General features: G+C 54.9%; 2 protein-coding genes across 7 annotated transcripts in view; both read left to right on the top strand.

Annotated features, from left to right (window-relative positions):
* LOC125133483 (kallikrein-15-like) overlaps window positions 1-407 on the top strand; it is a 38,596-nt gene extending 38,189 nt beyond the window's left edge. For all 6 annotated transcript variants that reach the window (XM_047791638.1, XM_047791637.1, XM_047791635.1 and 3 more), the window contains one exon: window positions 58-407. In XM_047791638.1, the coding sequence (XP_047647594.1) occupies window positions 58-210 (153 nt within the window). In that variant the 3' untranslated portion in view covers window positions 211-407. The remainder of the gene's footprint in view (window positions 1-57) is intronic.
* Window positions 408-2,707: 2,300 nt separating this feature from the next.
* On the top strand, window positions 2,708-8,502 carry KLK1 (kallikrein 1). The gene is made up of 5 exons (XM_047792857.1): window positions 2,708-2,802; window positions 5,081-5,240; window positions 6,802-7,094; window positions 7,241-7,377; window positions 8,298-8,502. The coding sequence occupies exons 1-5, from the start codon at window positions 2,757-2,759 to the stop codon at window positions 8,451-8,453; spliced, it is 792 nt and encodes a 263-aa protein (XP_047648813.1). The 5' UTR covers window positions 2,708-2,756; the 3' UTR covers window positions 8,454-8,502.
* The last annotated feature ends 14,324 nt before the right edge of the window (window positions 8,503-22,826 follow it).

Here is a 22,826-nt window from a genome sequence, read left to right as displayed (position 1 = left end):
GGCGTGGGGGCACTGGGTCCAGAGGGTTCCCCTTCAAGCGTCCCCTTCTCCCCACAGGGTGACTCTGGGGGACCCCTGGTCTGTGGGGGTGTCCTGCAGGGCATCGTGTCCTGGGGTGATGTCCCCTGTGATACCACCACCAAGCCTGGGGTCTATACCAAAGTCTGCAGCTACTTGGAGTGGATCAAGGCAACCATGAAGAGGAACTGACAGTTTTGGCCTTCCACCTGTGTCCCAGAAGCTCCCGTGGCTGGCCAGCAGCCCCCTCTTGACCTGGTGACAGAACTGGGCCATCCCCCCAAGGTCCAGAGGTTAGCCAAGGACTTGCTCATCTGGGACCAGAGCTGGGGCTCCAGGTCACCTGCTGGATACCAAAATAACAGAAAGCACTGATGCAAGTTTCTCTATGGGAGTTTCTGTGACTTTCTTCTGGGGATGAAGGGGAATGGGAGCCAGAGACGAGGTGGGGAGCCTAGAGCCACCATGCCCTCTTCCTTTTCACCCACTGCCTTGATCCCTAGGGGAGGAAAAAGGACTTAAAGCAGGGCAGTAGGGCTCTGTTCCTTCAGCATCTAGGACCAGCTATTTGATCTTGAGCAAAAGACCCAACTTCTGTCTGCCCGAGTTTCCCCATCTCATATTGCTGACATCACAGGCTTGTTGTGAGGATTAAATGAATCGAGGCAAGTGCATTGATGTGAGCAGTGCCTGGCCCTGGGAAAATACTCTAACTCGACCCTAGGGAAAGGGTGCAGCACACACTAGATGGTCAAGAATGACTTCTTAGGGGAGTTCCCATCGTGGCTCAGTGGTTAACGAAGCCGACTAGAAACAATGAGGTTGCGGGTTCAATTCCTGGCCTTGCTCAGTGGGTTAAGGATCCGGCATTGCCGTGACCTGTGGTGTAGGTTGATGACGTGGCTTGGATCCTGCATTGCCTGCTGTGGCTGTGGCTATAGGCTGATGGCTACAGCTCCAATTACCGATTAGACCCCTAGCCCGGGAACCTCCATATGCTGGGGGAGTGGCCCTAGAAAAGGCAAAAAGACAAAAAAAAAAGAGAGAGAGAGAGAGAGAACGACTTCTTAAAAAAAACAAAACAAACAAACAAAAAGAATGACTTCTTTGGGAGTTCCCCTCGTGGCTCAGTGGTAATAAACCCGACTAGTATCCATGAGGACACAGGTTCAATCCCTGGCCTTGCTCAGTGGGTTAAGGATTCGGTGTTGCTGTGAACTGTGGTATAGGTCACAGAAACGGCTTGGATCTGACATTGCTGTGGCTGTGGTGTAGGCCAGCATCTACAGCTCTGATTTGACCCCTAGCCTGGGATTGTCTTCAAAATTTAGCTCTGGGCTTCCTAGTGGCCATGGCAAAGAGGCAAAAACTCTCCTTTCCATAGGTAGGTTCCTGACATACAGCAGAGGTTGGGCCCCTGAGAGCTGCTTTGATTTCACTGAAGAGTCCAGCCTCTGGGTTTACCACGGAGGCCGCAGGAATCCAGTTCCTGACTCTCTTCAGGGAGCCCCAAAATGTGCTTTTTCAGGTCACCAAATGTGGAAGTCTGTGAATCTGGCTTCTGAAACCTAAATATTTAATGGAGGGGAGGGTGGATTGGAATCTGTGGCGAGGTTCTGTTGGCCTTGGAAGGCAGGTGGTCCAGCATCTCTGGGACTTTGGAGGACATGAGCTTGAATACCCAGATTTGGAGAACAAGGAGGAGGTGGGTAATGGGACCCCAACATCATTGGGGGGGTGGACATTGGGTTTTGACAGGCTAGGAAACTTACTCTGGGGACCCCTGGAACTTCATATTCCCACATTTACAGGTGCTAGGGTTTGGTGAGGGGTACCTAAGATTTTATTATAAAAGGAACCTGAGGCGTCCCCATCATGGCTCAGTGGTTAAGGAATCCGACTAGGAACCATGAGGTTGTGGGTTTGATCAGGGGCCTTGCTCAGTGGGTTGGGGATCCGGCGTTGCTGTGAGCTGTTGTGTAGGTTGCAGATGCAGCTCAGATCCCATGTTGCTGTGGGTCTGGTGTAGGCCAGAGGCTACAGCTCCGATTAGACCCTTAGCCTGGGAACCTCCATATGCCGCAGGAGCGGCCCAGGAAATGGCAAAAAGACAAAAGAAAAAAAAAAAAGAAAAGAAAGAAAGGAACCTGAATCCCGAGGCTGGGAGTTCAAGAGTCAGGACATTCTGAAAATCAGGGCTTATATGGGGGCACTGGAAGCTGAGAAGCTGGTATCTTTGGGTGCAAGTGGTGTAGGAAGAAAGGAATCAGGGCCTCCTGCTCTGGGGGTATGCTGGGTCTTGGGGGTACATATATACCTTGGGGCTCAAGGTACATGGAGCTGCGTATTGGAGTCAGTGATTCTTCCACCTTCTTGTTTCTGATCCCACTCACCCCACCTCCCCCTCCCTTCGCTCGCTCTGCCCCCAAGAGCAAGGCCCCAGGAGCTCCAAGCCCTGCCCTGTCTGGCTTCAGGTCTCAGGAATGCTTCCAGCGCAATCAAGGGGCTGACGACAGAACAACAGGTGCTGGCTCTCCCGCCACTGTCACAGCTCTTCGGGCGGGGGATGGGGGGGGTCCAGCCCCCAGGAAGCAGGGGCAGGGCCTTGGCCAGCATCTGGGTGCCAGCAGGGCAGGGGTGGGGCCCTGGTGGGGGGGAGTGAGGGCTTTAAAAGGCTCCTCAGGAAGGCTCCCCAGCTCCAAGCTCACCGCCTGCTGCCCCTGGACACCTCTGTCACCATGTGGTTCCTGGTTCTGCGCCTTGCCCTGTCCCTGGCAGGGACTGGTGAGACAGTGGGGAAGATGTGGGAGGGAGCGGTGGGCTCTGATTCTAATGCTGCCCTTGATCCCACTTCGTAACCCCTTCCCCTCTCCCCTCACCCCTCTCCCCTCACTCCCCTCTCTTCTGCACCCCCTCCAACTCCGTAGTCCAGCCCCAGACCAGAATACAAGGCTCTTTCTTATCTCTCCCAGCCCCACCCTAAAATCCAAACTGGCCCCTCCTCGTTGTCACCTTACTCAGCCTATGTCCCTGTTCCCTCCCAGGAACAACCAGAATTTTCTCCTCTTTCCCACTCAGGTCCCTGCTCCCATCCACTTATCTAAAGGGGCAGATCTTGAGCCATCCTTGTTTCTCTCTTCCAAAGAGACCCCCCCACACACAACCCCATCAGACTTTGGGACCCCGGTCCTCCATCCTATGCCCTATTTCTCTCTCTCTCTCTCTCTCTCTCTCTCTCTCTCTCTCTTTTTTTTTTTTTTTTTTTAGGGCTGCACCCACGGCATATGGAGGTTCCCAGGCTAGGGGTCTCATCGGAGCTACAGCTGCCAGCCTACACCACAGCCATAGCACAGTGGGATCCGAGCCGAATCTGCGAAGCTACACCACAGCTCATGGCAATGCCAGATCCTTAACCCACTGAGCAAGGCCATGGATAGAACCGGCAACCTGTTGGTTCCTAGTCAGATACCTTTTCGCCAAGCCACGATGGGAACTCCTCTTTTTTTTTTTTTTAGGGCCGTGCCTGCAGCATATGGTCATTCCCAGGCTAGGAGTTGAATAGGAGCTGCAGCTGCCAGCCTACACCACAGCCACAGTGACAGATCTGAGCTGCATCTGCAACCTAGGCTGCAGGTCACAGCAACACTGGATCCTTAACCCACTGAGCAGGACCAGAGATGGAACCTGCATCCTCATGGATACTAATCAGGTTCATCACCACCGAGCCACAACGGGAACTCCTGCCCTATTTCTCTCTGGCCCAATGGTCTGGCTCTTGCCCCCAAGTCTGGCCACATTCTGGTGATTTTCCCCATCCAGCTGCTGGCCCTCCATGAGCTCCTCCAGTCCTGGCACCTAATCTCGCCCAATCTTCCCAGGACCCCAAATTCTACCAGACACCTACGCTTCTTCAAAGGCAGACTTTCTCATCTGTGACCAGGTGGCCCCCCTCCTTGTGTGGGGTGTCTTCCTTCCCAGAACCCCCAGCCTTACCCCCCAGGGAACAATTCACAGAACCCACAACCACACGCTCTCTCCTTGCAGAATTAGCATCCCGCCCTGAGCTCCAGCCCCTCTTCAACTCGACCCCTCCCAACCTCTGGTTTTCTGGGACCCCCCCGCCCCCCGAACCAATGCCCCCACCCAGGATCCCAACAAATACCTTCCCAGCCCCAGCTGTCCTGCCCCAAGGACCCTGATACATGATTCTAAAACCTCCACATCAGATGAGTTCTCTCTACGGTCCCACAGCTGCTTGGCCCCTTCCTGTCTAGGCACGGCTCCCAAGAGAGCCCTAGATGCTTCCAGTAGCCTGAGACCCTCAACTCCACGCCTGTGAGGATCCCCTGGTCCCAGAATGACGTCATTCCACTCCCCCTCCTCCTGAGCCCTTCCCAGTCTGACCCCAGCCCAGCCCCGGGGCCCCCACTCCCCTTAGAATGCCACTCCTATGTCACAGGACCCCAAACCCTCAGCGGAATCTGTTTATTCAGCCTTTGCCTTGGAACCCCAATTCTCCCCAAATCTCCCAGCCCCAATCCAGGAGCCCCCCAAATTCCACCGAGGCCCTTCTTGGCCCCTCTAACCTGATTCCCCAAATCAGCGTTCTTTCCAGAAACTCCCCCTCCAAAAGACCAAGCCAAGCCCTAATCATTGCCTCAGCCTGGGAGCCCCTTACTCCTGGCACCCCCGAGTCTGTCCCTTGGGGCTGAGGTTTCCCCTCTCAGAACCTATAGCCTCCTGTTCCCCAGAAGCCAAATCACCCCCTCCACCAGATGCCTGGCCAGGTGCTGCCTTTTGTCCCCTACCCTGGTCACCGGGGGTGACTCTGGGCTCAGCATAGTCTCCACACTCAGGATGAGCCACCAACCCACAATCCCAGGGACAGTTCCAGAATTCCAGGCCATTCACCACACCCCTTGCCCCTGTCCTCAGCCCCCCGGCTCTGGTCCTGTGTCCCCATGCCCCCATCCCACAGCCCAGTGCTCTCTCCCAGCCCAGTCCCTCGGGCCCATTACCAACCTCTGCCGCCATTGAACTTGACTCTGCATCCTGTCCACAGGAGCTGCGCCCCCCATCCAGTCTCGGGTCATAGGAGGCAGGGAGTGTGAGAAGGATTCTCACCCCTGGCAGGTGGCTATCTACCATTACAGCTCCTTCCAGTGTGGGGGCGTCCTGGTGGACCCCAAGTGGGTGCTCACAGCAGCTCACTGCAAGAACGAGTGAGTAGGGGCTGCAGGATGGGGGGGGATTAAGTCCCCTCGAGATCAAGCAGCCAGCCCTGTCTCTTCGGATAACCACGGGAGGGCTGGAGGACCCAAGGCAGAGAGGTCCAGGGTCACAGGGTCACAAGGAGAGGGGCAGGGCTGACCCTGAAAAAGCCCTCTCCGTGGCTGCCCGGCTCTCTTGGTGGGTCGGAGTAACTGTCCCTCTCGCTTCCTATGTCTCCATCGCTGTGTCTCTCAGGACCTGGCTCTGTGGGTCTCTATGTGACTATGACTTATCCTCTGTCTCCATGTCTCTGACCATGTCAAGGGCTCTCTGCTACCCTGTCACCTGCGTCTCACCCTCCATCTCTCTGCCTTCCCCCCCCCCCCCCCCCCCCCCCCGGTCTCTGCCTCACTCCCTCTCCCATCACTGAGCACATCTTCTCCCAGGAGAAAGGAAGAGTATCCCCAGCCAGTGGATATGGGGGCTGGGGGAGTGTCTCATGCTGCCCAGCCCCTCCCTCCAGGACCATCAAGCACTGTGGGGGGCAGGGCAGCCGGCGGGGCTGGCAGGGCTGGAGCTGGATGGGAGCAAAGGGGGGAAGGGGGAGGGGTCAAGGAGAGAGGGGGCTGGGGCAGGAAGGGACTCCGACCTTGGGCTGGAGGCCAGGCCACCTGCCCTCCTGCAGGGGAACCAACCCCAGAAGGTGGCTGAGCTGGTCCCAGGCCCCGCCCCGCCTCCTCTCGCACACTCTCAGCCCCTCTGCCTGTTTCTACCACCCTCTTGGCATATGGAGGCCGAATTGGAGCTACAGCTGCCAGCCTATACCACAGCCACAGCAACTTGGAATCCGAGCCATGTCTGCAACCCACACCACAGCCCACGGCAACGCCGGATCCTTCACCCACGGAGCGAGGCCAGGGATCCCACCCGCAGCCTCACGGTTCCTCGTCGGATTCATTTCCACTGTGCCACGACTGGGAACTCCTCGTTCTCTCTTCTTACCCCTCCTCTCTTCCTCACTTGGTCCTTTTCTCACTCTCCCGCTTGGATCAGTCTTTTTCCTTCCTTTTTTTTTTTTTTAAAGGGCCGCACCTGCAGCATTTGGAAGTTCCCAGGCCAGCCTATACCACAGCTAACCACAACGCGGCATCCTTCACCCACTGAGCAAGCCCAGGGATCGAACCCACGTCCTCATGGATACTACTTGAGTTCATTACCACTGAGCCACAGCGGGAACTCCCCCTTTCCTCCTTTCTTAGTCTCTCTCTCTCACTGGCTCCTCCTCATCCTGCATGTCACATACTCCCTCTCTCTCACCACCTTGCCTGCATCTTTCTCATGCCCTCTGCTGCCCTCGGCTCCCCCCCTTCATTCCCCATCTGTCTCCCCTTCTTATATGTTCACTCACTGTCTCTGTGTTTTCAGTGACGCTAGAGCTTCCCCCGCCCTCTCCCCCCCCTCCTGTTTCTCTTCCTCATTTTGGACCCGTCCTCGTGCCCCCCTGTCCCGTCGGTCTCCCCTGCTGGCCCCTCCTCTCTTCATCCTCACCGTCTCCACCCTCTCCTTCCCCAGTAATTATCAGGTCTGGCTGGGTCGCCACAACCTGTTCGAGAACGAAGACACAGCCCAGTTTTTCGGGGTCACTGCCGACTTCCCGCACCCCGGTTTCAACCTGAGCCTCCTGAAGAATCACACCAAGGCCGACGGGAAGGACTACAGCCACGACCTCATGCTGCTCCGCCTGCACAGCCCCGCCGAGATCACAGACGCCGTGAAGGTCCTGGAGCTGCCCACCCAGGAACCCGAACTGGGCAGCACCTGCCAAGCCTCCGGCTGGGGCAGCATCGAGCCAGGACCAGAGGACTGTACGTCGGGGGCGGGACGGTGCAGCCCAGGCACCTGGGTGTAAGAGGAGGGGGTGGGGGACCTGGACTCCGGAGTCTCAGCGGGGAGGGCAGAGGAAGTGGGGTCTGGCCGCTACAGCCCTGCGTTTCCCATGTTGTGCCCACAGTCGAATTCCCCGACGAAATCCAGTGTGTGGAGCTCACTCTCCTGCAGAATACGTTTTGTGCCGATGCCCATCCTGACAAGGTGACGGAGTCCATGCTGTGTGCTGGATACCTGCCAGGTGGCAAGGACACCTGTATGGTGAGCCAGCCTGTCCCCTGGGGCCTTGAAGTGCCGGGGGAGGGGACTCCAATCCTGGACTGGGCTTCAGCGCTAAGCAGGCATCTGTCTCCGTTGCTTCCCAGCGCTGGCTCCCTCCGCACTCTCCTTCCTCCATCCCCATTCCCATGCATCTCCTGCCTCCCAGTCACCCTTCATGCATTCCTCCCTCAACCTCAGGCGTCCAGTCCCCTCAGAGGACGCTTCTCAGGAGAGGCGACATCTGAGATCAGCCCTAAGGGTGGGAGGGTCTTAGAGATGGGAGGGTCCTCCCCATCCCCCCTGACGTGTCTGCAGGGACCACCCCCCTCCTGGATCTTGTCCACCCTGGGCAGAAACTAGACCCTAAGGTCCCATCCCCCGGGGGCAGGACTCCAGCCACTGTCCCCTCTGTTCCTCTGTTGGAATTCCCATTGATCTTCTTCTGGCAGTGGACTCAGGAGAAAACTGTCTCTTTTTTAACCTTGTTTTACTATTTTATTTTATTTTATTTTATTTTACTTTATTTTATTTTATTTTATATTTCATTGTCTTTTTGCCTTTTTAGGGCTGTACCCGCAGCACATGGAGGTTCCCAGGCTAGCGGTTGAATCAGAGCTGTAGCTGCTGGCCTACACCACAGCCACAGCAACTCAGGATCCAAGCTGCGTCTGCGACGTACACCACTGCTCATGGCAACACCAGATCCTTAACGCACTAAACGAGGCCAGGGATTGAACCTGTGTCCTTGTGAATACTAATCGGTTCATTAACCACGCGAGCTCCACGACTGTCTCTGTCTCCAGAGCTGGCAAGTCCCTGTCTGGATCTGTGCATCCAGATCTGATAGCTGGAGCTCCCCGGCTGGACCCCCAGGCCTTGCTACCCCTTCTCATACTCTCCCTCTCCTGCTTGTGCCATAGGGTGACTCAGGAGGCCCGCTGATCTGCAACGGTATGTGGCAAGGGATCACGTCCTGGGGCCACACTCCGTGTGGTAGCGCTAATAAGCCGTCCATCTACACCAAACTGATTTTCTATCTGGATTGGATCAATGACACCATTACTGAAAACCCCTGAATGCCCCCGTCCTGTCCCATGCCCACAGTAAAATCAAATATGCAACACATTCGCTTCAAGTCCTGATGTTGTTTGGCCTTCCAGACGCCGGACACCTGGACACTCGGGACCTGTCTGGCCTACAGTAAAGAGCAGCGAGGAAGGGAAGGGCCAGAGGCAGGTTGTAGACCAAGAGGCAGAGAAAGGTTCAGACCCCACAGGGCAAAGTAGGTGGAGAGCACTAAATAGAGAGTCGGGCTCTGAGAGGCTAGGACCACGTTTTATTGCAGCGGGTAAACCAGGAAGGGGCGGGGATGTTATTGCAAGCCACGCCTCCCTGGGAGGGGCCTGTTCTGCCTTGGAGCGGGGCTACATCAAATGCTGGGCAGTGTCGTGTCGGCCTGGGGCCAAGACTGGACATCCTGGGGCCGTGCTGCCCCTCGGAGGGGGAGGAATTCCGATGATGGAGAGCGGCTTCGGGCCGTGGCAGCGAGGGCTGGACGCCAGGGGGCGGGGCCTAGCTTGGCTCGGGGGTGGGGCTGAACGCGAGGGGGCGGTGTCGGACTTCCGGGGTGGGGGCCGAGGGAGCCCCGTGGGCGCGGCCAGAGCTGCAAAGGGTGGGCTCTCGTTTGAGGGGTGGGGCTCTGTCACTTGCTCTCGGAGGGAGTGGGTCATCTCGCACCCTTGGCCTAGATGGAAGGGGTGGGCCCGGCACCCGGCCGCGGTTACGTGTCTGTGTCCTGAGAAGCTCGGGTGCAATTGCTTAGAGAGGCTCAGAGGGGGGTGCTTGGGGAGAAGTGAATTGGTCGCGTCCTCGGTGCGCTTGGAATCTGAGTCTGACTGCTGCTATTTGGGCGTGGACTTCTGGGTGCTCTGCTGCAAGGCCCACCGGCGATAGCTCAGCCGCCGCTCCATCAAGGGGGTCGCTTTGCCCCACATGCCCACGTAGTTTAAGTAGCTCAGGGTTCCTGGGGGTGAGGGCTAGGTAGGCTACCGGACTCCGAGCCCCGCTCAACCCCTCGAGGCTGACCTCCCCCGAGGTCCACCCCAATCCTGTTCTCCCCGGGCTCCGCCCCCTGCCCTGTCGAGACCCGCCCCTTCCTCCAGAGGCCCCGCCCCTCACCGGCCCACAGCATCAAGGCGCCGGCGCCCCAGCACAGGTAGGTGGTCACCAGGTAAGATACCTGTGCCTTTGGCCTCAGCGTCTCGCAGTTGACTACAAAGAGCGTCAGGCTGAGGACAATCAGGAGCCCTGCGCTGGGGGGGAGCCAGAGATGGACACGAGGCTAGACAGGGACCCCGAGCCCCTCGGAAAAGAAGAGAGGAGACAGACTGCCTCTCCCACCCTCCGAGCACACAGAACACGCACAGAAAGATACCAGGAGAGGGTGGAAAGAGAGAGACACAGGAAGAGAGTGCGAGAGCCCCAGTGCCCCTCACCCCGACGGAAACGATGTGGTAGAGCCGAGAAACACACGGCGACAGGGAGGCAGGAATCCCAAGAGACCCAGAGACCCAGCAGGAGAGACCCTCTGAGATACACCTCCGGAGGCCAGAAAGAGAGCCCCAGGGAGAGATGCTGGCCTAGGGAGGGGGCCCCTGCCCCGGGGCTGCACTTACCAATGCTGAAGCAGAGGGAACTGAAGACCAGGTCGGTCTTGTTCAGGCGTTGGAACACCTGCCGGAAGGAGAGGCTCATGGCCAGGAGGAGGATGAGACACAGGATCAGGGCCAGCATCATGAAGCCCATGCTCATGTGGATTAGAACTGGGGGGAAAGGGGGAAATGGCCCAGAGTCAGCCCCACTTTCCCTCCAAGATCACCCACCAAATTCATCCCCCTGACACCCATGAAGAACATGCCCAACAGACACCCAAAGTTTAGCTACAGATGTCCCCAAAATCACTCCCACTGCCAGTCCCCTCCTAGAAACCCCCAAATGACTCCCACTCTCACAAAGTCACCCCCATAAAGTCAACCCAAGGTCAGCCCACTTGTACCCTCAAAGTGGTCTTAAATCACCCCTATTTAACCCAGAGTTAATCCCAGACACCCTCATGGTCAACTCCAAACATACTTTCAAGTTCACCCCCATGCAATGACCCCTGAGTCACCTCCACCCACACCCTCAAGTTCATCCCACAGAATCATCCCTATCATTTCTAGAGTCAGCCCCACAGACACCCCCAAAGTTCCAGACTAACTTAACACTAATGCCCTCAATGGCAGACACTCCCTAGAACACCCTCGAAGTTACACAAGACACTTTATTCTCCTTAGTGATCTCCAAAGTCACCCTACTTCTCTCTACTCATAGCCCACTGTTCCCTCGTGACCCCATTCTCACCCCCAGGCCTCCCTGGATATCAAATCACCCACCCCCCATATGCCCCAGAACACACACACAGATGTACACACAAGAAAACTTTCAGGAGTTCCCGTCATAGCACAGCGGAAACAAATCCAACTAGGAACCATGAGGTTGTGGGTTCAGTCCCTGGCCTCGCTCAGTGGGTTAAGGATCCGGCATTGCCGTGAGCTGTGGTGTAGGTTGCAGATGTGGCTCGGATCTGGCATTGCTGTGACTGTGGTGTAGGCTGGCAGCTGTACCTTCTATTAGACCCCTAGCCTGAGAACCCCTCTATATGCCTCAGGTTCGGCCCTAAAATGCAAAAAAAAAAAAAAAAAAAAAAAAAAGCCTTTCAATCCAGTACTCTAAAACTCTAAAACCAAGGTACCTAAATGAAAGAATCACACTCAGTTTAAAATCGATGTTTATCCAGTTTGCATTTCAATACAAGAGTTTCAGCCCCTTCTGAGAATTCCATATCCTCCTCTTAGCCATTGCCTACTTTGCCTACTTTTTTTTTTTTTTTTTTTTAGGGCCGCACCTGAAGCATATGGAGGTTCCCAGGCTAGGGGTTGAATCGGAGCTGCAGCTGCCAGCCTACACCACAGCCACAGCAATGTGGGATCCGAGCCACATCTGTGACCTACCCCACAGCTCATGGCAATGCCAGATCCTTAACCCACTGAGCAAGGCCAGGGATCAAACCTGTGCCCTCATGGATAGTAGTTGGATTCATTTCCACTGAGCCATGAAGGGAACTCCCCTACTTTGCCTGCTTTTGAGCAGGGCAAGACTACTTCAGCTGCTTTGTTTTTGGCAAACCACACATTATTACAGAATAGCAATAGTGCTCTCGGGATCAGTTACATAAACATGGTTGAAGATTCCCAGTGAGGAAACCAGCCTCTCTTATAACTAAGACCTTGGCACGTGACCAGTCTCCACCAATGAAATAGAACCATGCTAAACTTGGACTTGGCAGCCAGAAGAAGTAGGTGTGAACTCTATTCTAGTGGGGGTGGCTGCAGCTACCTTCAGGGTCCTGGGACAGCAGAGAAAGAGGTGCCTCAGTGGAGTCCAGCCCTGGAGGGACGGGGTCCACAGGTCAAGTGTGTGCCCAGCCAGCCAGTCCTCCAGGACTCTTTGGGCATAGTCCTGGTCATCAGCCCTTGCAGCCCAGTTCTCTGACCTCACAAAGATTCCACAAACTCCCCAGTATTCTGCATAAATCTGCTTTCTGCTTAAACCAGCTTGAACAGGCTTCTGCTGCTTGTCGTGAGAACTCTGACCTTACAAAATTTCATCAGCCCTTTTGAAGCACTGCTATTCTGCTCTTGAGAATATATCCCCCAAAAGAATCAATGAAGTATTGTAGGAGTTCCCCTTGTGGCTCAGTGGAAATGAACCCAACTCATATCCATGGGGATGCGGGTTCCATCCCTGGCCTCACTCAGTGGGTTAAGGATCCGGTGTTGCCTTGAGCTCTGGTGGAGGTCACAGATGCAGCTCCAATCTGGAGTGGCTGTGGCTGTGGTATAGGCTGGCAGCTGCAGCTCTGATTTGACCCCTAGCCTGGGAACTTCCATATGCCACAGGTGAAGCCCTAAAAAGACAGTTGGAAGAAGGCTGTTGTTAGCCTTTAAAAAAAAAAAAAAAGTGTGAGAAAGAATGGTGGCGTCTTTAGCCATCTAACCATGACGCAGATTGGGTTTTGGTAATTCTCTTCTTTTCATGAGCAAAGACAGTCCTGTTTCCTCATAAGCCATATATAACTCCAGGAAACCCCCTCATGATGTTCGCTTCCAGAACATTGTATACCATTAATCGTATTTATTTATTTATTTTTGTCTTTTTTGCCATTTCTTGGGCCACTCCTGCAGCATATGGAGGTTCCCGGGCTAGGGGTCGAATCAGAGCTGTAGCCGCCAGCCTACACCAGAGCCACAGCAACGCAGGATCCGAGCCGCGTCTGCAAGCTACACCCCAGCTCACTGCAACGCCGGATCCCCAACCCACTGAGCAAGGGCAGGGATCGAATCCGCAGCCTCATGGTTCCTAGTCGGATTCATTAACCACTGACCACAACGGGAACTCCTAATTGTATTTGTTTATTTTGAGTGTCTCTTTCTCTTATACCTCTCAAATTCAAGCTGGTTTCATGTTGTGGAAAAAGCATGGAGGCAAAAATTGTTGCGGGTTCAAGTACTGCCGGATCCAGCTTCTCAGAGGGTATTTGTCTCTTGCCATCTCTCCTTAAGATTTCAGAGACTCTATAGAGATCATGTTGAGAATTCTAAAGATCCCCCCACAACCAAAAACACCCAAAGATATTCCCACAGAGATTCCACCCCCCGATAAATTCCAGCCACCACCGCCCTCCTCCACACCACCCCACAGCTTGCCCAGACTCCTACTGACCAGTGACTTGGCCCAGGCTGGCGCACTTGTGCTTCCTGCAGTCAGTCCAGAAGCCCAGGTAGCCAATGTAGGGGCCCTGCAGGTAGACCAAACGCCCATCCAACACAGTAAACAGCATCAGAGTGGCCGTGACACTGAAGACAAGACACCAGCCCCGCAGGACCAACTTGCGATCCTCCTCCCAGTAAGAAGCCTGTTCCACTGGGAAAGAATAGAGTTCTGGGGTTCTGGCTCTGCCTGCCTCATTCTGCTGTTCCCTAGTCGCCATCTCTGAACACATTCCCATCTCCAACCCCACCCCAACCTTGCCTTTCACCCCGTTCTCCATCCCCTTCCGCCCACAGCCATCTTCCCATTCCCACTCAAACCCCAATCCCAACTTTATCCAAGTCTCTGTTTCCTGTCCTGTCCCAGCATCGCCCACAGCCCCACGTCATCCCTAATATTCTGAGTCCCAAACTCTGAACACAGCCCCCTTCCCAACTCTAACCCTAAAACCCAACTCGTCTCCCACCCACAACCCATCCTAAACCCAAACGTCCCTGTGCCATCTCTAGTTTCATCTTCTGCTCCCTGTTCCCCAAAGCCCAGCTCCATCTCCACTCTAAATGCCACCCCCCTTATCTCCAGCCCTGTCGCAAATCCCAACCCAGGACATGGGTTCCAAAGTGTGTTCGATAGGCTGAGACCCATGGTGTCAAAAGGGGACACAGGTGGTGTGCTCCAGATTCACCAAGCGCTGTGCTCTGCCAACTTTCCAGCTGGCAGAGACCCTGACTCAGCCCTCTCCCCTCACCTCCAGACACACTCGACTTCACAGGGTCCCTCCCCCACACCAAGAGGCTACCCTGGGACCCCCACAGCCCAAGGTCATGATCTGATTCATGCCACTTCCTCTCCCTGGGGCACTCTTCTTCCACCTTTGCCCTGACTGCCCTAACAGCCTCACCTCCAATGTCACTTCCTCTACATTTCCCTTGATGAGCCCCCCACCCCACCCCCAGCCTCAATTCCCGACCAGGCTGCCCATCAGACACTCCTGTAGTGCAATGAGCGAGTCTCCCTCATGTGCACACCTTAAACCTAGGATTCATCATTTCTCTATTTCCCTACCGGACTTCCATGAGGGTAGGGAAACAATCTCTCCTGTTGCCCGCTGCACTTCCACTGCCTGGTATAGAGCCTTGTTCTTTGTTGAATAAAAGGAGTGATGGATAGGAGTTCCCACCATGGCTCAGTTGTTAACGAATCCGACTAGGAACCATGAGGTTGTGGGTTCGGTCCCTGGCCTTGCTCAGTGGGTTGGGGATCCGGCGTGGCCATGAGCTGTGGCATAGGTCACAGACGTGGCTTGGATCCTGCATTGCTGTGGCTCTGGCATAGGTGGTGGCTACAGCTCCGACTGGACCCCTAGCCTGGGAACCTCCATGTGCCGCAGGTATGGCCCTGAAAAGACAAAAAAAAAAAAGTGATGGATGAATGATGTGATAGTGGGGCCTATTATTAATAATAATCCCCTTCTTCCCTGTGGATTTCAGAGGCCCTTGGATCTATGGGTCTGGAACTCAGGAAGGGGCTTGAGAGATGGAGAAAGAAACTTTCAGGACTGAAATCAATATCTATGGAGTCCCTTCTGTGGCCCAGTGGGGTCAGCGGCATCTCTGGAGCGCCAGGACGCAGGTTCATTCTCTAGCCCGGCACAGTGGGTTAAAGGATCTGCCACTGCTGCAGTGCGTGCCCTGACCCCACTCCGGCCCTTGGGGACTTCAGCCCGACCCTGCCCTGACCACCTGCCCACACTCGGACCCTACACTGACCCCTCTCCCCCAGCCCTGTCTCTACCCTAATGGTTCTCTACCCTCTACTTGACCCCTGGCGTGTCCTGGCACCTCCCTGATCCAGCTGCAACTCCTTCCTGACCCTGCCAAGACCCCACACTGAACCCCTCCTGACCCAGCCCAAGCCCCCTCATCTCTCACACGGGGCTAGGGTGAAATTTGAATCCATGGCCAACATCCCAACCTCCTGGAACCCCTCCAACTGTCATGGAACCTCCCCCTTGCTCCAAGCTCCAGGTCACACTGAAGCCCTTAGGCCAGCCTGGGGAAAACAGGAAAGACCAAGAAACACACAAGAGGGGACAGAGAGATTTAAATCCCAAGGGACAGAGCCTGAGCCTTGGGAGAGACCAATGGACTTCCAGATGGCCATGGAGATGCCCGGAAGGAAGGGCTGAGGCGGCTGGCAGGTTGTTGAGTGCATCTGAGCACCAGTCTTGCCCCGCATCACTCCATGGCCCAGAGGCCCCGATCTGGCCATCAGAGCACTCAGCCAGATTCCCTTCCTGCAACTCCCAGCAACACCCAATGGGAGACCCAAGGCCCTTGGTCAACTACCTTTAGTCCCTGGACCAGTAACCAAGACTCTCAGCCGACTGTCCAAACTCAACAGACCAGTAACCAAGACTCTCAGTCCACCGTCCAGACTCGACAGACCAGTAACCAAGACTCTCAGCCCGCCATCCAGAGTCGACAGACCAGTACCCAAGGCTCTCAGCCCACCGTCCAGACTCGGCAGACCAGTACCCAAGACTCTCAGCCCATTATCCAAAGTCAACAGACCGGTACCCGAGACTCTCAGCCCACCACCCAGATTCGCCGGGTCAGTATCCAAGAACCCCTGCCCATCCTCCACAGTCGCCGGGTCAGTATTCGTGAGCCCCTGCCCATCCTCCACAGCCACCGGGCGAGTAACCAAGACTCTCTCCTAATCAATATTCAGCGACTCAGTGCGGAGGACACAGCATCCATCAGCAGCAGTCACCATGCCACTGTCCAAGACACACGGTCCATTAGCTACAGTCGCCACTTGAACCCCCGAGATGTCCCACCAACCTTCCAAACGCACCACTTGGGTATCCAAAGTCTTTCGTCAACCTCCTGCAGCCCCCTGGCCTACACTAGTCAAGTTAGCATCCAGCCAACAACCCAGAGCACCCACTCCAATCTGCCAGGCTCCATGTCACCAGCCCGGGCCAAAGTGGATGTCCCTCCTTCAATTACTTACAGCCCCGAGGCCAGTATCAAAAGCCTCGATGAATCAATTATCTGGACCTCACAGGAGAGTTTCAAAGACTCTTTGGATGGCTTCCAAATTGATCAGCATGCCCTAGAAAGCAACATCCACAGCCTACCCTCAGGCAGCTCCATTGAGGGTGAGGCTGGCAGGTGAGAGGCAGGGGTCCAGGGAGTAGGCCAGGGGTGGGGCCAGAATGCTGGGGGATGCGTAGGAGTCAAAAGTCAGGGACCAGGGAGTTCCTGTCGTGGCTCAGTGAAAACAAATCTGACTAGCATCCATGAGGACTCAGGTTCGATCCCTGGCCTTGCTGAGTGGGTTAAGGATCTGGTGTTGCCAGGAGCTTGGTATAGGCTGGCAGCTACAGCTTTGATGGGAACCTCCATATGCGTGGGAACCTCCATATGCCACAGGGGCAGCCCTAAAAAGATTTAAAAAAAAAAAGTCAGGGACCAGATGCATGGTTGGCTTCTCAGAGACAGAAGGTCAGACTTCCATGGGTGGCAGGGCTTGAAAGCAGGACACGAGGGCTTGCTGTGGGTGGCCATGGCACAGAGACTGAAGCTATGAGTCAACCTGGAGAATGAATCTGGGGGTGGCAGGGTCTGGAAGCAAGATCTGGAGGCAAAGGAGCCTAGAGGCTGGACCTGGGGGACAGAGGGAAGGGTGGGTCAGCCTCCGACTGTAGGACCCAGGCTGGTTGAGCTGGCTGGCTGGACTCAGCGTTGACACTGGGGTGGGTAATCTCCCACAGGTTTCAGGACAGGTGTATAGTCAGCCATTCCCAGCTGCCCATGGGCTGGCGGCTGCTGCACGAGGCCAAGAAGTTCAGTCGCCAGCTGAGCTTGGTGCTCAGCCTGGCCGGCATGGTGATCATCGGTCTCATCTCTCTGGGCCAGCCCTGGATCCACTTTCAGGTGCCACTGGCACCCCCGGGGGACCCTGCTGGCTCCAAGACCATCCCCATCAACACCATCTTCTTCGTGCGATGCCCGGATATCTCCTGCATGCATGAGTACGACCAGAACGCTTGTAAGCACCTGCCCCATACTCGCCATTCCTGGGACGCCTCTGTCCTCTTTGTTCCAGGGACCCATGTCTGCCTTCCCCGGGTTGGTCCTCACTGCCCTGGGCTGGATCTCCCTTCTCCATGATGGTTGCGTAGCCCCTGGATGGCCCTCAGAACCATCCTTATTGCCTTATGCTCATTCTCACTTGTCCATCCTACAGGGCTCACAACCCCAGCATCTTATTCACTGTCCTGGGGCTAGTTCACCCCAAGGAATCTGTCACCCCAATGAGTCACAAGGTGGGGATATCACCCAACCTGTCCTTGGAGTTCCCATGATGGTTCAGTGGTTAATGAACCCGACTAGCATCCATGAGGTTACAGGTTCAATCCCTGACCTTGCTTAGTGGGTTAAGGATGCAACGTTGCCATGAGCTGTGGTGTAGGTCACCACATCCGAGCTGTGGTGGCAGCTCGGATCTGGGATCCGGTGTTGCTGTGGCTGGGGCATAGGCTGGCACAAACCTGGGAGCCTCCCTATGCGACAGGAACAGCCCTAAAAAAAGACCAAAAAGAAGAACCTGCCCTCACTGGTCTGAAGGTGTATCTTCCATGCCAAAGGCATCTGCCTCTATCGTTCCTTCTCTAAAGCCCAGTCTCAATTGGGGGATGAAGAATTTTCAAGGGAGGGGGATTAAGGATACTCTAAGACTCCCTGGGGACCCTCTCCCCCCAGTTCAGGGCCTGGGGACCTGCCTTGGGGTTTCTGATTCTCTTCCTTCCCCAGACTTGTTGGACTTTGCCTGGGCCTTCCTCCTCTTCGCCAGCGTTGCCAGCCTCTTCCTCTGCATCATACTCATAAACATCATCTTCTTCACCAGCACCAACATGCCCATGCTGGACTTCTCCAGCGTCATCACCAGCATCCTGACAGGCACGGCACTGAGATCCCGCCCTGGAGCATCCCGTCGAGCCGTACCTTGCCCAGGACCTATCTTGCTACCCAACCTGCTCCAATCCCATCCCCAGCCTCATCTACATCCCCAGTCCCAAGCCTATCTCCCTCCAAATCCCCAGTGCACCCCAATCAAAAAAATCAATGTCCGACCCCACCCGACCTCCAGCCCCAGTACCAGCCTCCACTTGGCCTCCCATCTCCGTCACCGACAGATCATTCCCTGCTGTGACGTCCATCCCATCCCCAGCCCCCTTCTGGTTTTATCTTCTTGCCAATCTCCAAACCATCCCCCTTACTGTTGCCAAGCCCTTTACAAATCTCAACACCCACGTGAACTCCATGCCTCGCCCCCTTCGAGATTCACCCCAAGTCCAACCCACCTCCATCACCGGTGACTCTCAACCTCAGACTCAAGCCCCATCCACCTCTGACCCCACCTTCTTGATCCCCACCTCAACGGCAACCACATCCATATTACCTGTGAATTTCACTCTCAAACTCATCCCAATCCATCCCCAACCCCATCTCCTTACCACCCTCCAATCCACCCTCATCTCCAACCGCAACTCGTCCCCACCCCCAAAACCAGCCTCAACCTCAGTGTCCGCCCTTCAAACTTCTCCAGCCCAACACGCAACCCCAGGTCCAGTTCCAACCCGCATCCCAAATCCCATCTCACCACCACTAGCTCTGTGATTTTGTTCAAGCTACGTAAGGTTTCCGAGCCACAGTGTTCTCATCTGTAGGATGGGGATATAATTTCCTACCACACGAAGGTGTGGTAAAGATTGAATTAGAAAATGTCAGTACTGGAGTTCCCTTCGTGGGTCGGCAGTTAGCAAACCTGACGAGGATCCAGGAAGATGCAGGTTCAATCCCTGGCCTCGCTCAGTGGGTTAAGGATCCAGCATTGCCATGAGCTGTGGTGTAGGCTGGCAGCTGCACGTCAGATTCAGCCCTAGCCTGGGAACCTCCATATGCCACGAGCGCAGCCCTAAAGCAAAAAAATGTCAGTATTTGGAGTTCCCTGGTGGATTGGTGGTTAAGGTTCTGCTCATATTCGACCCCTCCATATGCTGCAGATGTGGCCCTAAAAACCAAAAAAAAAAAAAAAAAAAGTCAGTACTTGATGGTAGCTATTTAACTTGTGTGTGTGTGTGTGTGTCTTTTTGTCTTTTAGGGCTGAACCTGTGACATATGAAGGTTCCCAAGCTAGGGGTCGAATCGGAGCTGTAGCCACTGGCCTACACCACAGCCACAGCAACGCAGGATCCAAGCAGCATCTGCGACCTACGCCACAGCTCATGGCAACACCAGATCCTTAACCCACTGAGCAAGGCCAGCGATCGAACCCACAACCTCACAGATGCTAGTCGGGTTTGTTAACCACTGAGCCACGACGGGAACTGTGGAAGCTGTTTAACTTTGCACATACCCCGACCATAGCAATCCTCCCTCTCCCAGCCAAATAACCCAAAATTGATGTTCTGATTAGAATAATTTTCCATTTGCCTACCACATTACACTCTTTAGAAAAGGGGGGACCCTTTAATTTGGAAATGAAGGATATTGGGTTCCTGTCTCTTGTAATAATTGATCACGATTTTCGGTTGTATCAAGAGAACATTCTGGAGTTCCCACGGTGGCTCAGCAAGTTAAGAACCTGATGTAGTATCTTGGAGGATGCAGGTTCCATCCCTCAATCCCTGGCCTCACTCCGTGGGTTAAGGATCCCCTGTTGCCGTGAGCCGTGGTGTAGGTCAAAAAGACAAGACAAAAAGGCAAAAAAAAAAAAGACGACAACAAAGCAGGAGAGAGAGGAACTTTCTTGGAGAGTGAGTTCGGGGCAAGGAAGAGAGACCACTCAATTTCACATTCCTGTTTCCTTGTTGATAAATAGTATTTATCCAATTTGTCTAGTAGCTCTTCCTGATTACTTAAATATAAGGCACAAAGGGGAGAAAACACCTCGGTTTTAGATCATCTGAAATAGGACCTGTTTCTTTTCTTTTTTTTTTTTTTTTTAATGGCCAAATCCACAGTATATGGAGGTTCCCAGGCTGGGGGTCGAATCTGAGCTACAGCTGCCAGTCTACGCCACCGCCACAACAACGCAGGATCCGAGCCACATCTGCGACCTACACCACAGCTCATGGCAACACCGGATCCTTAACCCACTGAGAATAACCAGGGATCACACCCACATCCTCATGGATACTAGTCGGATTTGTTTCCACTGAGCCACAATGGGAACTCCTAAAATAGGACTTTTTTTTTTTTTGTCTTTTTGCTATTTCTTGGGCTGCTCCCGTGGCATATGGAGGTTCCCAGGCTAGGGGTCGAATCGGAGCTGTAGCTACCGGCCTACGCCAGAGCCACAGCAACGCAGGATCCGAGCCGCGTCTACAATCTACACCACAGCTCAGGGCAACGCCAGATCGTCAAACCACTGAGCAAGGGCAGGGACCGAACCCGCAACCTCATGGTTCCTAGTCGGATTCGTTAACCACTGCGCCACGACGGGAACTCCCAGGACATTTTTCTATTCGAAAATCATCTCCGCCCATTCCCCCTTTTAATGAAATAGAAAACACCTCCTATATTATTTTTCAACGACATCAAGAAAAAATGATCACGTACTCTGCTACCTGAGAAGAGACTTGGCCTGTACACCGGTGCCCAGCCTCCTGACATCTGTCCCCGTGCAGGGACCAGCATGACGTTGGGTGTCCTGTTCTACCTGATGCAGGCCCATGAGTACCTGCAAGAAGGCATGACCTACAAGCTGGGGCTCAGCTTCTACCTGGCCTGGATTGGCGTCTTCCTCTTCTTCATGACTGGTCTGGGCGGGGATGGGGTGGGGGGTGGGGGGTGGGCATGGGTTCAGGGAGGCCCATAGAGACCAGGATGGGGGGGGGGGGTTCCAGGGAGGGGGGATGGCACAGGACGTGATGGAGTGGAGGTGCGGGGCTTGGTTGGGATTCGGGGATGGGGGTGGGGACCTGGGAGGGGCGTGGCTGGGCTTGAGGAAAGGCCTGGGTCAGGCGTGGGCTGGCCAACGCGGAGCCTCACCCCCTGTGCTCTCTTCCTTCCCCCAGGTTTCTTTTCCTACCTGAACTACATACATTTCTGGTCCCTCCTGGCGATCCAGGCCATCTGGACTTAGCACATGGACAGGACCCACCGCGGGCCTGTTCCCACGGCTCCCTGCAAGCACCTGCCAACCCTGCTCTCTAGCCCTCCCCTCCCCGAAGCCTCTCATCCTTTTTCAGTCCCCCTGAGTTGCCCCCTCCAACTCAGATTAATAATCTGTATTTTCAAATAATCTGTATTTTTCATGCAGAATGTTCTTTTAGCTCAGGGCTTTGTAAATGGTCCAGGGAAATGCCACCCCTCCCTGGGGCCATCCTTTGAGCCCTCTGGGGCAGAGGGTGAGGGAGGGGTGTGGGGTGGGGAGAAGGGGTGCATGAGCATATAGGCTGGTTCCCGAGTCCTGGCATACAAATGGTGCTCAATCAATGGGTGTTGAATAGCCGGTTCTCTCCAAGCTCTTGGGGCTCCATCCCTCATTTTTGCAACCCTCCCCCCAAAAATTTGTCCCTCCTGAGGGCCACCCACTTCATCTCCTGCCCTTAGCGGAAGCTCCTGCCACCACCTCCTTTCCTTCCCCCCCCCCCCCCCCCCCCCCCCCCCCGCCCAGCTCAAGGCTCTTCTCTTCTGTTCTTTTTTTCTTTTTTTGTCTTTTGTCTTTTTAGGGTGGCACCCGCGGCATAAGGAGGCTCCCAGGCTAGGGGTGGAATCGGAGCTACAGCTACCGGCCTACAGCAGAGCCACATCTGCGACCTACATACACCACAGCTCTCGGCCATGCCAGATCCTTAACCCACTGAGCGAGGCCAGGGACTGAACCCACAACCTCAGAGTATTTTGCGTATAACCTTTGCACTTCCTCCTGAATATTTTCAATCATTTCTAGATCACTTATAATATGATACAGTGCAAATTTGCACTGGATCTGATTCAACTGCTCTGTAATGAGTTGCCGGGACCTGAGGCAAATCCAAGTCTTGGTTTTTGGAAATTTCTGGAACTATCCCCCCCCCTCTTTTTTAAGGTCATACCCATGGCACATGGAGGTTCCTGAGCCAGGGATTGAATCTGAGCCATAGCTTCGACCTGAGCAGCAGCTGCGGCAACACAGGATCCTCTAAACCACTGCACCGAGCAGCAGATCGAACCCACACCTCCACATCAACCCAAGCCACTGCAGTCAGGTTCTTAACCCATGGACCACAGTGGGAACTCTATACCTAAATATTTTCCATCTGTGGTTGGTTGAAATTGCGGATGTGGAACCCGCAGATTTAGAAAGCCAAACAAGGCGTTCTCACTATGGTGCAGCAGATGAAGGATCTGGCATTGTCTCCGTGGTGGTGTGGGTTCCATCCTCAGCCTAGCACGGGAGTTAAGGATCCCGTGTTGCTGCAGCGGTGGCATAGGTCACCGCTCTGGCTTGGATTCAATCCCTGGCCTAAGAAATTCTATATGCAGCAGGTGCAGCTGAAAAAAATAAATAAAGCCAAA

Source organism: Phacochoerus africanus, chromosome 8 (genome assembly GCF_016906955.1).
Source record: "Phacochoerus africanus isolate WHEZ1 chromosome 8, ROS_Pafr_v1, whole genome shotgun sequence".
In the NCBI taxonomy this organism is placed as follows: Eukaryota; Metazoa; Chordata; class Mammalia; order Artiodactyla; family Suidae; genus Phacochoerus; species Phacochoerus africanus.
The sequence above is the reverse complement of the archived record's forward strand: the minus strand, read 5'-3'. Positions and strand labels throughout refer to the sequence as shown.